Source organism: Epinephelus moara, chromosome 16 (assembly GCF_006386435.1).
Source record: "Epinephelus moara isolate mb chromosome 16, YSFRI_EMoa_1.0, whole genome shotgun sequence".
Lineage (NCBI taxonomy): Eukaryota > Metazoa > Chordata > Actinopteri > Perciformes > Serranidae > Epinephelus > Epinephelus moara.
The window spans coordinates 12878440-12895703 of record NC_065521.1 but is presented as its reverse complement, the minus strand read 5'-3'; the positions used below and the strand labels follow the sequence as shown (position 1 = coordinate 12895703).

The 17264-nt window shown below is 40.2% G+C and overlaps 1 protein-coding gene across 1 annotated transcript; it reads left to right on the top strand.

Moving 5' to 3' along the window:
• The first annotated feature begins 1231 nt into the window (after positions 1 to 1231).
• e2f1 (E2F transcription factor 1) lies at positions 1232 to 16346 on the top strand. The gene is made up of 7 exons (XM_050064416.1): positions 1232 to 2629; positions 2977 to 3076; positions 7824 to 8043; positions 8286 to 8438; positions 8584 to 8698; positions 8787 to 9078; positions 11836 to 16346. The coding sequence occupies exons 1-7, from the start codon at positions 2378 to 2380 to the stop codon at positions 12075 to 12077; spliced, it is 1374 nt and encodes a 457-aa protein (XP_049920373.1). The 5' UTR covers positions 1232 to 2377; the 3' UTR covers positions 12078 to 16346.
• Positions 16347 to 17264: the final 918 nt, after the last annotated feature.

Below are 17264 nucleotides of genomic sequence, written 5' to 3'. Positions count from 1 at the left end.
GCAGGGTCTGCCTGTTGAGGTGCACTCCTATCGACTTATAGGAGAGTACATTGAAAACACTGAAACGAGAGTTTGGATCCAACACTTTGGACACGAAGTAGCTACAGCTTGTTTGTTTGACTGAAACCGTCAAAACATTACAATTGAAGTTAATCCAGCATTGTCCTATGTGACACAATATTTGTGGCACACTTGAGATTTGAGTATAACAATATCTCCCAAAACGTTTACTTAGAGGCTATGACTTTAATGATGTAAAAATCCCAAAACAAAACAATTAGAAATCTGTTTTATTACACCTCATACCCTGTAGTATCTTAAATATATTCAGTTTCACAAATTTATTTAAAAAGGACTGTTCACATGTTAGGAACTAAATATCTAAAATTCCCTATAACTCCAAAGGCAAAAGAAATTCATTTTAAAATCTTAAACTGAGTGTATCCATCCATGACTTATACTGATATTGATTTGGGATTGAAGCCAATAATTGTGTATTCTGTGATGATACTGAAACTACTTATAATTTATTTTTTCAATGTAGGCTATGCTTTATGTCTTGATGCACATGACTGACTTTCCCCAAACCTTTCTCAAAAGGACATTGTTTATGGCCTCATCATGGACAACAGCAAGGATGACTTTCTGGTAACTAACGTTCTTATACTTTATTTACTTTACTTATGTACACAAATCCAAATATATGAAGGTGAAACCTTCTGTACTGTGTTTCATGAGTTTCTTTCTTATTTGAAAGCCAGTAAGCTAATTCGACATAAAAATGCAATGGAACTGTTTAGCACAGTATGATTTACAAAAAAGCACAACCCTTAATTTATTTTATTATTATTTATATTTCTACATACATACATGTTTTGTATACAATTCCATACCTCAATCTCCTGTTTGTTTTGATTTAACTTGTTTGTTTTTGTTTCTGTCTGTTTTTGATATAATGAAAGATGTTAAGGTCATGTTTGTGCATGAAAACTGTGCAGTTACCAAACAAAAACAAAAATCAGGTCATTAAAAATGAACGTGCTGCAAGTTCTATTTTTTCCGTGGAGCGTGAATGCACCTTAAGATCGATGACTCTGCGCTCGATAAAATGACAGACACCCGTGTTACACCAATCAGAGACAGGCCGTCCCGCCCTCCGGAAAATGCAGCTTCTCGACCAATGGCAACTGTCAATTTGAACCACGTGCCGATTTCGCGGCAAAAAAGATTTCGCGCGAAAACCGTCCGAGCCTTGTTTAGATGTAGATCAGCTGGGACAATAACAACAATAACAGCCGATAACGGGGACGGAACGGCGTTTTTATAAATGGACCTCGCCCGGTGAGACTCACGGACGGACCAGCTGCTGCTGTTTTACCGGACTCGCGTGTATTTAACCGCTTTATTTCCTCATATTTCCAGTTTTGTCAGACAGCTTCCTGCGTGCCCCAACAAAACGAGGGGGTTGAAGAATTGCGGCTAATAACTCAGCTAGCATGCTAACCTGCCCTATATATTCATATCCAACGTTACCGCAGTGTACTCCGCTTAACTAGCTGTCGCTGTGTTACATGTACTCTCAGCAGAGCCTCAGAGTTGTGGTGATGTATTTTACAGTGTCGATATTTTATCTCGATAGCTCACTCCTGGAATGCTGCTATAAAGTTTTAATATCTATATAACTAAGCCCCGTCTCATGTGTAAGCGTAGATAATATTGTTTTACAGACTTCCATAGCTAGTTTGTCGGCTGCAGCGGGTTGTTTGTGAACTTGTGTCAGTCTTTGTTGTCAGGACATTAGCTAGCTCGTTAGCAGGGCTGGTAGCTGTGTGGAGGGCAGTGTGGCCAGGCCTCGCGGCTCTACTGTACTGACAGGAGAGATGAAAACAAAAGATTAGCTCGCTCCTTTGCTAGCTCGCTAACCCCCTGCGTGTACTGCGGCCACGGACAATTTGCGACTCTGTCTTTGATAACATATCAGCGGCTCACGGCGAGGAGTTGGTATACAGTTAGCAACATTAGTTAATTTGCCAAATTTCCTGTTTGGCAGAACATCCTGTCTTGCTGTGTTGCCTCCAGCTTAAATTATCTCTCAGCTGTTAGCTTACTGTATATTTAATCTAAAGTAACATGGTTAGTGTTAATGTATTTCTAGCAGCTTGTTTGGAAGCAGTAAGATGGACATTTTAGAAAGGGGAACTTTTTAAAGAAATGTTGAAGCTGCCTATAAATGCCTGCAAGCAAACTTTCAGAAGGTTTCATCATTGTTCCCTAAATTCAAGTACAGCCAAACCAAGTGGGTGCTGAGACCCAAACTGCACCATCTTAGCTTACAGCCCCCAAAGTCCAGTGAAGGGGTACCCAGTGACACACTGCCATGTCAGAGACTCTGATAACGGGCCAGACATCGGAGGATCTGTTGGCTGACTTTGAGACTTTGCTGAACTCTGGGAGTATTGAGCTGGGAGAGGACCACCAGATAGTGATCATCACCAGCCCCAGCAATGAGGGACTCCACCCAGCCGCTGCACCCAGCAGCACGGGGGAAATCCTGCTGTTTGCCACGCCACAGGGCCCCGTTGACGTGGGGATCCAGGACAAGAGACGACCTGCTCTGGGAAGACCTCCGGTGAGGAGAAGGGGGGGGGGGGGGGTGTGGGAAGAAGGGGGAGAGGCAGAGGTCAGAGAGAGTAAAAGAGCAATAAAGGAGGAGGTTAGCTGAGGAGGTGACATGTTTAACATGTGTTAACATGTTTACATGAATGTGTTTCTGCCTGCCAAACAAAGCTGTAAGAGTCTCTCCACCTGTTGCTCTAAGACGTTTTGCTTTTCATGTAGTAGGGAGTTTCTTTTTCATTCATTTTCACTTTCCTTTCTTCCTCCTAACACATAATTAGTACACAGTTGTAACAACGTGTAGTATATATATTGATGGCAGTTTTGACAATGTCTGTTTTCTTCCTACAATCATATCAGGTAAAGAGGAAGTTGGACCTGGACAGTGACCATCAGTATGTCAGCACCACTCGATCGTCCATAGGCCAAGCGCCACCCTCCACACCTGCCCCTCCCAGAGGTACACACACACACAATTTTCTGCTGATTTTTCTTTCATTGTTCCCCAAAATTCACAGCAGCAGCAACACGTCAGCTGTGTGTGAGCCCTACCTCCCTCCAATCCATACAGACTCTGACCTTTGTCACAGCCGTCATTGTCCTAGAAACAGCTGTTCTTTTATCAGGACAGACAACAGCCTGCCAGCCTCTCTTTGTCTTCACAGGCTGACTATCGGTATCTAAAATAATTAAAACTATTGGCAAAATGACTTAAGACTCATACAGGAAGACAATCATTATTTTGTGATTCATTTATGTTATGTTCTCCCTCCTTATTGACCTTGATCAATTGTTGTGGTTCACCAGTTTAAAACATAAGAAAGGAGCTTAAATGGTTGCCTACCGGAGTAACGTTTCACTATATGTATAACAAACAAAAAGGAAACTATACTTGGGGTGTAAAAGACGGACAGGATCATGGGTTTTGTAGTCCTTTATTGGCTCAGCACTCTTGGTGTAGCCATTGTTCTTTCACTGCATAACACCTCAAATTCATATAAAATGTGTTTTTAAAATGGGATAGATACAAGGTATAATGATATGGCGAGGAGTGCAAACATAAACTGCAGTAAGAGAAATGCATTTTAACAACTAAAAGTATATTAAAGAGTTGATTTTACATGCAGCAGACACTGGAGCAGAAGCATTAGTGTGAGTATAACACTGAAACTGCTTTAAACGTGACACTCATTTCATCCCGTTAGCCTGAATTCTTCCTTGAAAACACAGTGGTCGTGAAACGTAAGAGTTGCTATGAATTATGTGAAACTAAATAAAAGCAGGTGGGATTTAGGAAAGTTTTTAAAAGCTGTGTTTCTGAATCTTCGAGTCAGGATATTCCCCAGAATGTGCTTTTTGTGTCCTTTGAATTTAGCAGAAATCACCTTTGCTTAACAAAGGATAAGTGTAAAATTAAAAAATTAAAAACCCAAGGCTTGGTGTTTTGCACTGAAATGACATTTTCAATAGGTTTTTGTATTTGCCACCACTGTTCGTGGAAAGAGAAAAATACACACTGGAAATAAATGGAGGAAAAATGACATGCTTGCCAGAGACAAATCATAGCTTACATAAGAGCCACATAAATCAAGAGACCTCTGTGTTCAGTTCACTTATAATTGTGCCATTTCTAAAAAAAATATCAGATATAAATGTCAGATTTTCACAGGTTTAAAGTGAGCAAGGCTGTATGAGTCGGCTGTGAAAAGACGCCACTGTCACTGAGACACACCTGAAGCAGCACAACACTGACCCAGTTTAACACTCAGTGTGAATCTGAGAAAAGGACTCCGGTCTAAAGTGACGTGCTCGTTTTGCTTTGGGAGACTACAAAAATAACATGTTTAATTAAAGTTACAAATAGTAAAGTGGCATCAGAGCTCATAATTTGTTCCATAATTACATTTAAAAAGTAAAAACTACATCACAGTGCTGCCACACACAGAAACTAGAGCTACTGGTGTAAGTCATGAGTAAGGATGTCCCAATCCAATCTCAAAGATTGGTATCAGCCGATCAAGGCATTTTTTAGTGATCAGCGATCAGCTATATTGAGCTTATAGGGCATGAGCCCCGCCCGCAGTGCAACACTACACACCATAAATGAAAGCAAGAAGCAGAATGAGACTGTTTTTTTATGTTATTTACCAAAGTTACGAGCACTCATTTTATTCAGCTCAGTGTGAGAAACTGCTGGTGTTATCTATGGCGCATGGTGTTTCACCGCCCTGCTCGGGGGAGAGACGGTGTAGAGCCGATGACACCCACACTCACCACACCACTGCAAACTCAACAAAAGCCCTGTGAGAAAAAAAAACCAATAAGAGTATTTACTTAATAAATCTGCGCAAAAGAAGTCCAGACAATGAAAATATACACACAGCTAATGCAGGTGGTGAACGCTGCATTGAAGTAACAAACATTGGAGAATACTCTCTGAAAGGGACAGAGACATTGTCCTTAAGACAGCGATGAGGCAAAAAATATTAAAGGCAGGGTTTGTTATTTTATACTTTGTCCAGTTTAAAGACCATCGCTCAAATGCTCTCTTTACGTGAGCTCCCATGTCAGTCAGTAGAGTTCTTTACATCGCTTCTGACTTTAGATTACTTGAGGACATATCCTCATTTCAGCTAGCTGGTAGCACAAGTTTGAGTTGAGACGTCTTAACTCCAGTTAGCTCCCAGAGCTGTCAAAGGCTCAATTGAGTCTAGCATGCGATGTAAGATTATCACATTAAGGCACTTCTTAACCAACTGGAAGGCGATAGCAACACTTAAATATTATATTCATTTTTTCAATATATTGCCATGTTCTATTACTGAAGACTGGACAAAGGAGGTTCAGTGTGCCAATACTAGAACTACTGGTAAATGATATGATGTTCTAACATTTGTGAGCAAAGTGCTGCCCTGTATTGTCAAAAAAAAAACTCCTGGAAAATGTCCTGGAATTTTTTTTCTTTAAGAGTGTGAACCCTGAAGGATCTTCTGTTCTCTAGGATATAAATATTGTGGAATTTGATCAAATGCAATAATATGCAGATATGAAAATGTAAAAATGACTGCCCATGGATGTACAGTATAACATGGAACAATAACTAGCAAACTGAAAAGTAATGTTTTATCTAAATGTGACCTGTTCAGTGTTTGGGACTAGTAACTTTTTACATGTAATTAAATTACAAAGTAATTGGAACTAGTGACAATTACTGAGGAAAAATTATATAATTAAATTACAGTTACTAATTAAAATGTTGGTGATAACAATGGGGTTACTTTCATATATATATATATATATATATATATATATATATATGTATATGTATATATATATGTAATAATAAAGATAATTTTTGCTATAAAGTTTATATTTAGACTAAAACATTAATTCTGTTGCTTTGCATCTTTTCACTGTGCAGGAATGTCTTCTTTAAGCAAACTCTATTTCCAGACATTTTTTTTAGCTTTATAGTCCAGTTTAAAACATTTGTTAGGAAAGCAATCAAAAAGTAATCAGCTGTAATGACTTACATTACGTTGAAGTAAATAAAATAAAATACAACTTATTACATTTTTAACTGGGTAACCCATAATCTGTAACCTATTACATTTCAAAGGTAACCTTTCTAACTATTTTATGAATAGGGCTGTGACAATAACTGCATCACCGCAATACCGCGGTCACGTGATGCCTACCGCGGTGAAGAGGTCATCACCACACCACACACACACACACACACACACACACACACACACACAAAAAAAGCTGATTTATCATGGCGGCGGATCTGGTTCCCAAGCCAAATGTTAAAAGAATACTCCGACGATTTGGGAGTTATGCCCTTTCGCTATCATTTTCATATTGAGACAACATTATGGATATCGTTTTTGTGTCTGTACGTCCAGTGGCTGGGTCTCAGCAGTTAGCATTGGGGTCAGTACGTCCGGCGCTGTGATCCGTGGAGGGATACACCAGTGAGCAGGCACAGGCACAGACGTAGCCTGTAAACAAAACTCAGCTGTTCATTTAGCCTAGCGATATCTCCGGACTATAGTAGCTGCAATGAACGACTTTGAACGCGATTTTGAGGAGTTTCTTGTAGCGGACACAGACCCAGAGCCATACCTGTTTGAGCCGGAGCATACAGATGAGGAACTCCCAGGTGTTGGATGCTGAGCGGGCGAGAAGAGAGGCTGAATCCTCCGGAGCGGTGGAGCAGCAAGGGGCCGAGGGGAGACGGAGCTCAGGGGAGGATTGGTGGTGTAGCTGCGGGGCTAGCTAACATATTCCTACGGAGGTGGAATCATTTTGCTGCACAGAATGGGATTCGGTGCTACCATCGTTGGGGAGATATATCATCAGGAGGAAAACCGCCGCAGAGAGTGCATCACAAGGAATGAAAACTTTGCAGCAATCACTATGTTAAACTGGAAAAAACGCCCAGGCCTGCAGGAGCTGATGCACAGCTTTCAGTCGAGTGAGTAATATCGTCCATGTCGTGTCTTTGTTTGCTTTTACCGAGTGACCTAGCGTACCTGTCCCAGAGCCAGCTGCAGCTGTTGCTCACCGGGGTATCCCTCCGCGCAGGACGTAAACACACTATAGTTCATGTATCAAACCTCTTCTGAAACAACTAAAACGGACTCTCATTTTTTGAAATAATGTTTAAACATGTTTATTTTAAATGCACATGCAGAAATGGCTGTGACGTATCACCGCCATACCGCGGTGATACGTCACTCTGTCACCACTGTGAGAAAAAATACATACCGTCACAGCCCTAATTATGAAGCTTATAATTTATAATCCTTTACCGCTTGACATCAACAGAACTCTCCCCTTCTCGCCCATCATTAAAAATATCTCTCAGAGTACCTTCAAGTAGCTTCCCCGACATGCCACGTGTCTTATTTAATTTAAAAATTGGAAATAAAATCCAAAGTTATTCATTCTTTACTGCACAGTTTTGTTTTCATTCTTGAGTTTTAATTTGCCAGGTCGTTCAGGCCAACACCACAATTTTATTGGATAAACAGGATGAATATATAATCTGTCAGCTCGGAGACATGTGATGCTCTTCTTCACTGCTGCCTCACTCTGTGCTGAAGGCAAACAAGGGTGTAGTTTTATGAGAAAAGAAACTATCAAGTGTGGTTAGAAGCAGAATTTTTAAACGTATGTGTTCCCTTTTCCTGTCTGTTCAGTTCCTCGAACCACGACAGAGAAGTCGCGGTATGACACATCCTTGAACCTGACCACCAAGCGCTTTCTGAACCTGCTGTCCCAGTCGGCTGACGGCGTGGTGGATCTGAACTGGGCCTCGCAGGTCCTGGATGTCCAGAAGAGACGCATCTACGACATAACCAACGTCCTGGAGGGAATCCAGCTCATCTCCAAGAAGTCAAAGAACAACATCCAATGGCTGTGAGTGTAAATAAAGACTAAATATTACTGCATCAGATTGGTATATGAAACATAAACTGTTGCAACACCAAAACATAGTAAGCACAAACACAGTAGATGAAAAATCAGAAAGTATGAATATGCAGGATGATACAGGATGTGCTGTATTACAGCAGTAAAATATTAAAAAGTGTCTGATATGTTGTATTTGAAGTCTTTAAACCTTGATTTATTTCCTTTATCTGTGCTCTCCTCCCCGGCAGTGGTAATCGAGTTGATGCTGCGTTGGTTTCTCGCCATAAGGAGCTGCAGAGGGAGGTGTGTGACCTCACAGAGGCTGAGGAGCAGCTGGACGAGCTCATTTCCAAATGCAACCTGCAGCTCCGACTGCTCACAGAGGACCCACAGAACAAGAAATATCCTTTGGAATAGTATTAGTAGCTTGTTTAATTTTGTCAGCAGGCATAGACAGCAAAGCTTTTTTAAGATAGTGTTGTGGTCTTGGACCTTGTCAGTCTCAGAATGACACCACTTGTATTCCTTCATCATCGTTTCCATCACGTTGGGCTATGTGCGCTGCCAGGACTTGCGGAAGTCATTTGACTCCCCGGACCAGCTGGTCATGGTGATCAGAGCTCCACCAGAGACCCAGATGCAAGTGTCAGAGCCCTGCAAGGTACCAGTTTTGAATGATTTCACCCTTTTGAAGCACATTTATTTGGAGGTTGTGAGGTTTTCACATGATTGTGCAAATTTATCTCCAGGGTTACCAGGTGTCGCTGAAGAGCACGCGGGGTCCAATCGACGTCTTCCTCTGTCCAGAAGACAGCTCCGGCGTCTGCAGCCCCGTGACAGGAAGTAGTCCCTCCAAACCCAATGCTGACCCCTCCCTGGCCCCACCTCCCACACAACCTACACAACCCACAGACCAATCACAAGCCAGAACATCCACAGCCACAGTAGAAGTGGGTTTATCATCTCCAGCATCGACGTCATCCACAGTGACGGCAGCCTCCCAGCAGGAGCCCTCATCACTGGTGTTGGGTGGCGACACAGGTGAGTGTTCACGTTTCTCCTTAAATAAATGGACTCTTCTTGGAATTCCTTAAATAAAAATGTTTTAGGTTACACTCTACCCAAAATCTTGAGCGGATGCTGTGGAAAGTTCTTTTTCATGGAGAACAGTAGCTGTGGTCAGTTAAAATTTCTGTCCGTTAAAATTGATTTTATGGTTGGGAAAAAGTATCAATAGAGACTTCTTAAGCTGCTCTTGCTGCATAATCCACTTCTCTTCTGTCAAACCATGTGCTCAGTCAAATTATAACATTTCATGTCACTAGAAGCAAGAAGGAGATGGATGGTGTACACGTCATGCTCCAGCTGGGTACAGATAGAGGACAACATTTTTTAAATAAGTCAATGAATGAGGATATAAATAAGTTAAAATAAATAAATACCGAAATAGAAGAATATGCCAGTTAGAAAAACTGATTAATAAAAATAAATAATAATTAATTCACAATAACAATAATAAATACAAAATAAAAAAGACATAAAGTTCAATGAAAAGCCAAACTAAAAAGGTAGGTCTTGAGTTTGTTTCTAAAAACATCAACACTCTCTGCGGCCCTCAGGTCTTCAGGCAGGCTGTTCCACAGACATGGACCATAGTTATGAAATGATGCCTCACTGTAGGTTCTTGTTCTAACATTGGGGATGATTAAAAGGCCACTACCAGAAGACCTGAGGGTTCGAGAGGGTTCATACGATAAAAGCAAATCTGAAAAATACGTAGGACTAAGACCATTAGGAGCTTTACAAACCAATTAAAGGATCTTAAAATCAATTCTGAAGCACACAGGAAGCCAATGCAGAGACTTTAAAACTGGTGTAATGTGTGTTCTCTTTCTGGTCCTCGTCGGCACAGATGCAGCTGAGTTTTGTAATAACTGTAACTGAGCAATGTTTTTCGTAGGAAGACCAGAAAGAAGAGCATTACAGTAATCAGTTCTGTAGGTAATAAAAGCATACATGAGTGTGTCTGTGTTGGCTTGAGATAGAAACAGTCGCACTCTGGCAATGTTCTTAAGATGATGAAATCCAGTTTTGGTTATACGGTATATATACGGATATATGTGGTTCAAAACTAAGATTCGAATCAAAGGCAGTTCCAAGGTTTTTCACCTGTTTACAGGGTTTTAGTGCCAGTTCTTGGAGTTTTGTGTTGAGTTTCTCTCTCTGAGCTTCAGGACCAATAACTAAGACCTCGGTTTTGTCCTGGTTGAGTTGAAGAAAGTTTTCTGCCATCCAGGACTTGATATCTGAAATACAGTATCATTTGTCCCTGAGTCATCAGGAGACACGGTGATGTACAGCTGCGTATCATCAGCATAACTATGGAAACTGATGCTGTGCCTCCTGATGACGTTTCTGAGTGGCAGCATGTAAAGATTAAAAAGTGTTGGACCTAAAATTGAACCTTGGGGGACCCCACAATCCATTTTATAGCTTTTTGATGAACATTTGTAGATTGTTACATACAATTCTTTGGCAGAAAGATAAGATTGAAACCAGTTAAAAACGGTACCAGAGAAGCCAACTAGATAGTGAAGGCTGTCTATAAGAATTGAGTGGTCGGCTGTATCCAAGAATGCAGTAAGATCCAGTAGTACTTATACAGAGAGTTTTTGTTCATATCCAGGTCAAGGTCAGGGTCACCGTGACCATGCATCCATCTCATTCTCGGGAACGAGATATCTAACGAACACCTTGAGGGAATCTCTTTAAATTTGGCACAAATGTTCAATTGACCTTAACAATGAAGTAATTAGATTTTAGTGGTCATGGGTCAAAGGTCAAGGTCACCGGAACCTTGCATCTCTCTCATTTTTGTGAACGACCTATCTAAAGAACAATAATAATTTGGTGGTCAAAGGTCCTTGTGACCTTACAAAACATGTTTTTGGCTTTAACTCAGTAATTTTTATGCTGATAATGACAAAATTTCATACACATAGGATATAATGATGAAGTGATGACATTTTATATCCAAAGTTAACATCACTGTGACTTCATACTTATCTGCATAAAACACTTTACTGGCCATTACTCAGCATCATGTCTCAGGAACAGAAGGGGAGACATTTGGTCAGATGAACTGGTGTCACTAATCTTGGAACCGTGCTGACTGTATAGATCTTTTGTGTTGCTGGGGATTAGATTTGTGGGAAGCGTCTATGTTTTCAGACGTGGATGTAAACTGTAAGAGAAACTTGACTTGTGTGCACAGAGGCATACAACTGTGGGGCGGTAATTCTACGTTGTTGTTTTTTTATGTGAAATATAAAAACACCCACAATAAGATAATTATTTAAATGCATCTGGTTGTGGTGATGGCAAATGACCCAGTTGTCTAAAGTCATTTCAGCAACAGGCTGTAACCTGTAACCTCAGCACTCAGCCGTTATTCCGCCGTTATTCAGTGATAACGGCGGAATCATATCACAACACAGACGGGTAGTGTAGAGGAGGGAGTGTCGACACCACAGTCATATGTGTTACTAATAATATTATCATTGGTTTTGTTGCGTTTAAGTGTCCCAGTTAAGCCATGCCAGTGAACTGACACACCTGACTGGCACTCAGCCATTGTTGATGTTATTAATTACTTCTGTGCCTTTCCTGCTGTGACATGTCAAAATGTGTTGCATCATCACCAACACAAGATGGATGATGCACTTTTTGTTGAATCAGCTAAATAGCAAAAACAAATTGCGGTTCAGGGTTTTTCTCACATTTGACTTTCTATAACAGAATCGCTCCTGGAAGGCGACCCATTCTCCAGCCTCGGAGACATGCCCGATTTTGACCTCTCGCCCCTCTCCTCCTCGGACTTCCTGAGTGGAGATGGCTTTTCTCTCCCATTGGACGGTTTCATCAATCTGTCCCCCCCTCAAAGTCATGATTACCACTTCGGACTGGAGGACCATGAAGGCATCAGTGAACTGTTTGACTGTGACTTTGGTGACCTATCGCAAGTGTTGGGGGACAGTTAGATGAAGAAGACGAGGAGCATGTGAGCTTCATGATGTAGGACTTTTCCTCTGTTCCCTGGGGCTTTTAAAAGAGGGCTGGAAATTAACATTTTATGGGCAACTCTTTAAAAAAAAACAAAAAACCCAAACTTAATGTTTCAATTTTGCGGTGTGGGAAAATGTTTTGTGTAGTAATTGCCTGTGATCCCCAAAACTACAAAATCTCAGTCCCCAAAATTGTACAGCACATTATTGGCACTTCTCTCTGGCCATTTAAATTTTAGACCAAGACTTTAGCTTTAGTATAGCTATTTAAATTATTTATATGAATGCTATTTTAATATTTTGTATCAAGCGTGGTTCTTGTTGTTATTGATTATGTTTTATCCAAGTGGATTGTGCAGGTGTTTGTGGGCGGAGTATGGACTCATAGGGCTGGTTTCCTTAACCCCGATTATCCGACATGCTACGAGTCATTGGGCTGGTTTTTAGACGTGTCAGTCTGAAGTGTTTTCTTCAAAGAGGAGACGTTTACATCCCTCAGCTGAAGCTGCTTCAGTGGAACCAGCAGCGTAGATTCAGTGCTGGGCTGGTCAGAAGCGTCTCGGAGCTATGGTGCAGTTTCACACTCTCAATATGTTTTTCCACAGTGATAGAGGTCGTTATAAGCACAAAAGAAAAGGCTTCTCTCCTCTTAATTAGTTTTATCTGAAACACTGGAATCCTGACAGACTAGTGTCTGACAGTAACACTTAAAATGTATCATTGCCCCAACTTAATGATTAGATTTGCACACGTTCAGTCTCTTACAGTGAGTTAAGAGTTTGTAAAGAGAAAAAAAAAAAAAGGTCCGATTTGAATCACCCTTCAAACCCACTGACCAAGAGATGGGCTCTCTCTACGAGGTAGTATGTATTTATATAAAGAACACAAATAAGAATTGTGATGCTTTTGGGAGCTTGACCCTCATCTTTCCTCAAATAAATGGTAACAAAGAGTTACCGTGACATTTTGAATATTCATAGTTTTTCTTCAAAAAACACATTTACTTTGGCCGTCTGGACTAAAGTCTGCTGTCACTGAATTGTTTCCCAAAAAGCATTTTAGAGAGTGTAGGGCTACGTTCAGACATCAGCCTGTCTCCATGGGTTGCTGTGGTAGTGATTAAGGGCTCATTTATACTTCCTTTACATATGGAAATAGGTACATCCGTTTCAAATGTTGTAAATGCCTCTGCCCTCACACTTTGTGTCCTTTATGTCGGCATATATACAGCCAATAGATGGCACTAGAGGGCAGAGTCAAAAGTTTCACACAACAACAAACGAGACGACGGTGGAAGAGGTTGTAATATTGTTCCTTTAAATGGAGACAGCCTTGTAGACGGCAGTGGTCTGTGGGGCCATTATATACATCCCTAAATGTGGACAAAGAATTCATTTCAGTGTACTACAGATTATTCCTTTCCGCCATTATTTAAATTTCTTTATCATCTCCCACAGTCGTATCTCACTTGAAATATGCCACACTGCCGCCAAGGTCTCCGGTGGTACTGCTGCGTTTCGTCCGTATCTTTCAGATGAACGCAGAGTATGGACAGAAGTCTCCATCTCAGTTTCCAATATTGAGCATAAATGAGCTCTCAGGCGACACTAACTATGTAGCAACCCTGGTGAGCTGGCTTTCCAACGCAGAAACATGAGAAATGAAGTCCCAACATTTAGCCCTCCAGACAGTTTATCGTGGTGTCTGTCCATGGACTGTTCCTCAAGTTGTCCTCTTTAGTGATGTGCTAGTAGCAGCATGGATCTGCTCTGCTGGTGTGCAGGAAACCAGGTGATGGTGGTCTGCTGCAGTTGTTAGATATTTAAAAAACTAATACTGAATAAGTTCTCTATTAGTTAGCTAGGCGTTTAGCCATAGACTCAGGTGTTTGGAGCAAAGCAAGGTCTTAAATGTTTTCGATGCAAACATGAATGAGAGTGTAACTGTTTTAGATGCATTTCGTGGGTGTTGTGTAGGTCGATGATAGGTTTTTACAGGTTTAGAAAATGCTTGAAGACAAGTGCATGTTTTTTATTTTTCTTTCAACTTTTTCAGCCAAGAGTTCAAGTGAGAAAAGTTCACCAGATGCCTGTAGACTGTTGCTCCCGAAACCACCCGACTGTTGTCATGCGATGAGCCCCCAGCAGGTTCACAGCCCTGATACCCAGCTAGAGAAGTTGAGTAGATCCTCAAAGATCGTACACTCTTGTTTTCTAAAAGCATTCAGTGTGTTTTTTTTTATACAATGTATGAATTAAAACTGCGTCTTTGCTTTTACCAGCCTAATCAGTGTAGAGCAGTGTTGACTTCAGGAAGGGTTAAGTGGAGGTGATTGGCTCTTGATAGGAATCCAGAACAGGGACATGCTGTTATTGTTCAGTGTATGCACTTCAGATCAGTTCAGAAAGTTAATGTACATGCCTTAAATCAATGACCTCGACCATGTAAATAGAGGTGATACCCAGGATATCTTATCTCAGCCCGAAAAGATCAATTCCTTCTTGTTTTCTACGACAGTCACATCAGGCTCCGTCTCCACATACTACTACATGCCTTGGTTCTTAAGAAACCACATTGATTTTCAGTCGAAATAAACAGCAATAACAAAGACGTTTTTACATCATGAACTCAGAGTATGAGGTGAAAAACTGTCCTGCTATGTGTGTCATGTATTGTTGTAGTTAGAAATGTCTGCGTTAAACTTTTTTTCTCGTTTTAAGTTAAGTAAGCTAACATGTTTTTTTGCATTCCTGAAGTATTGGGTTTTAATGTGTGTGTGGGGGTGCATGTGTGTTGAAAGTACAAATTGTTTTGTTGAATTTCATATTTATTTTTAAAAGGGGGGGTTTAATAGAAAAAAGGTACAAAATTTGTTGTTCATTTTCTGGCAGGAAACAATTTTACACCAACAATTCTAGTTAAATCCAAGCAAAACATAAATTGACAGATGTGTATTTTAGTGGTAAAAGGAGGGTTTTGTTTGTAAATTAGCTTCTCATTAGTAGCACATTTATATTTTGCCATATTTTCTCCCTCAGAGAGAATTTATTTCCTTGTCTTACCTGTTATTGTGCATGTGCAACCTTTGCATTGGCTAATGATGCAACCCAAAAAAAAAACAAAATCAAGAAAAAAATATTCAGGAATACAGTTTGTCATTTTGAACTGATTGATGTGTAAATTTTCATATCTTCTTTAGTCGCAACCTTCCCTGTCACATCAGTTTAGATTACAGAAATCTTCATGTTGCAGGCAACATGGCTGATCTAAGGTTGTACATGTATAGTGTCGCCTTTGGGTGCCTCAAACTGTCATGTGAATGTGTGTAAAAAACCCTATAACTACAGTCATCTTTTATTTCCTTTATCTTCAGGTCTGTAGAAACCATCAAATCAGTGTATAATTTCAACATTTCTAAAAAAAAATGTTCAACTGACAGCGGTGTTACAAGCCACTAAAATGTTAGGCACCGTTTGTAACCCTTAGAATGTATCATATTTTTCGTCTTTCTCTGCGTTTAATTTTTCTCGACAGCTGAACTGATGGACATTGTTGCTGAATGTCAGCAGTTCATGTTGTCAGCCTGTCACGTTGCAACACGTTTTGGTTCCCTGCAGGACAAATGCAGTGCCTTCTTGGGGTAAAAATCTTAATTGTTGATGAATATTCAGATCAGGATTTCGTTTTGTGTGCGGCCGTGGTGAAAGAATGCAATGTTTTCAGGTGTTTTGTGTGGTTTTTGTGGAGTTTTGTTTGAAAAAGTTCAAGATAGGATTTGCACCAGGGTTGAAATCAAATCACCTTCAGTTAAAACTTAAAAAAAAAATGGGAATCCATAGTGAAATGTGCCATTTGATCTGAGCTATTTAGCACTATTAATATTTATAAGGTGTTCATTTTTATACAAAGGTGACTTTTGTGTTGTGTTGAAGTCACTATTGGAATCTGCTGACAAATGCTCTTAAATTTCTGTGGTTCAACAGAATGAAAGTGAATTGACTCCAACCCTGATTCAGTCGCTGTTCAAAGTGCTTTTTAAGGGAAACTGTAGCGTACCCAGCAACTCAACAATCAATCAATTTTTTTTTTTTTTTTTTTTACAAATTTTATTTTTGTTGCTACATACTGGGTAAAAAAAATAATAAAAAAATACAGATTTCTACATGTGAATTATTAACGGGCCCCAATATGCCCTTTTGTATCAAAACTTCCTTTGACAAAAATAAAAAAATTAATGATTTCCATCACATCTCGTCTTTCTGTTAAACAAGTGACTAACACCAAAAATATTGTGTCCCATTTAATCATTTGCATTAATTTGGCATAACGTAAAAGTCCAGTGTGCAAGATTTAGTGGGTTAAATTGGCAGAGATTGAATATTATGATATGTTGTCACCTGGAAATAGGAATTGTGTTTTCATTACCTTAGGATGAGCTGTTTATATATGGAGCAGGTCCTCATCCACAAAGTCCACCATGTTGCGCCGCTGTTTCTACAGTAGCCCAGAACAGACAAACCGAACTCCAGATAGGGCCATTTGCATTTTCACATTGGCCACCTTCGTTAGCAGCCCCAATGTGATTAGCAGCGTCAGAAAAACAGATTTTTTTAAATGTGAAATTGCTTTTTTATTTTCAGACATTTCAGGGTTTTTACCAGTCCTAGTAACGGTTTGTTTTGGAGAAAAGGAGACCTCTGTGGATAATCCAGCTCCTGCTCAAAACCTCTTGGACAGCGAATACTGAAGGAATTCTAACCAGGAGAAGTTTCAGCTGGTTGCAATCTGCAATCCTCACTGAAAGATACAGCGTAACCCCCCAAATCTTACACAGCGCTCCTTTAAGAATGAATTGATTGCATGAAATTCTTGAGGAGCTACAGACATTTTCACAGCATTGTAAGAAAGATTTCCAGTGCATATGCAAATAGTGATTTTTAACAGTTATGTCATTTTTATTTATATAGCCCTAATTTCTTAAATCACAAATTAGCTTCAGGGGACTTTACTGTCTGTACAGTTCATGGTCAAGTTTATTGTCATCTGCAAAGGGACCAGCAGGGCTGTAGGAGGAAACCTTGGATGATTTATTTTGTCTTACTGACATTGACCATGTTATCTTTGCACCACCTCACTTACGTTACTCTCCTCTTGACTACTGTA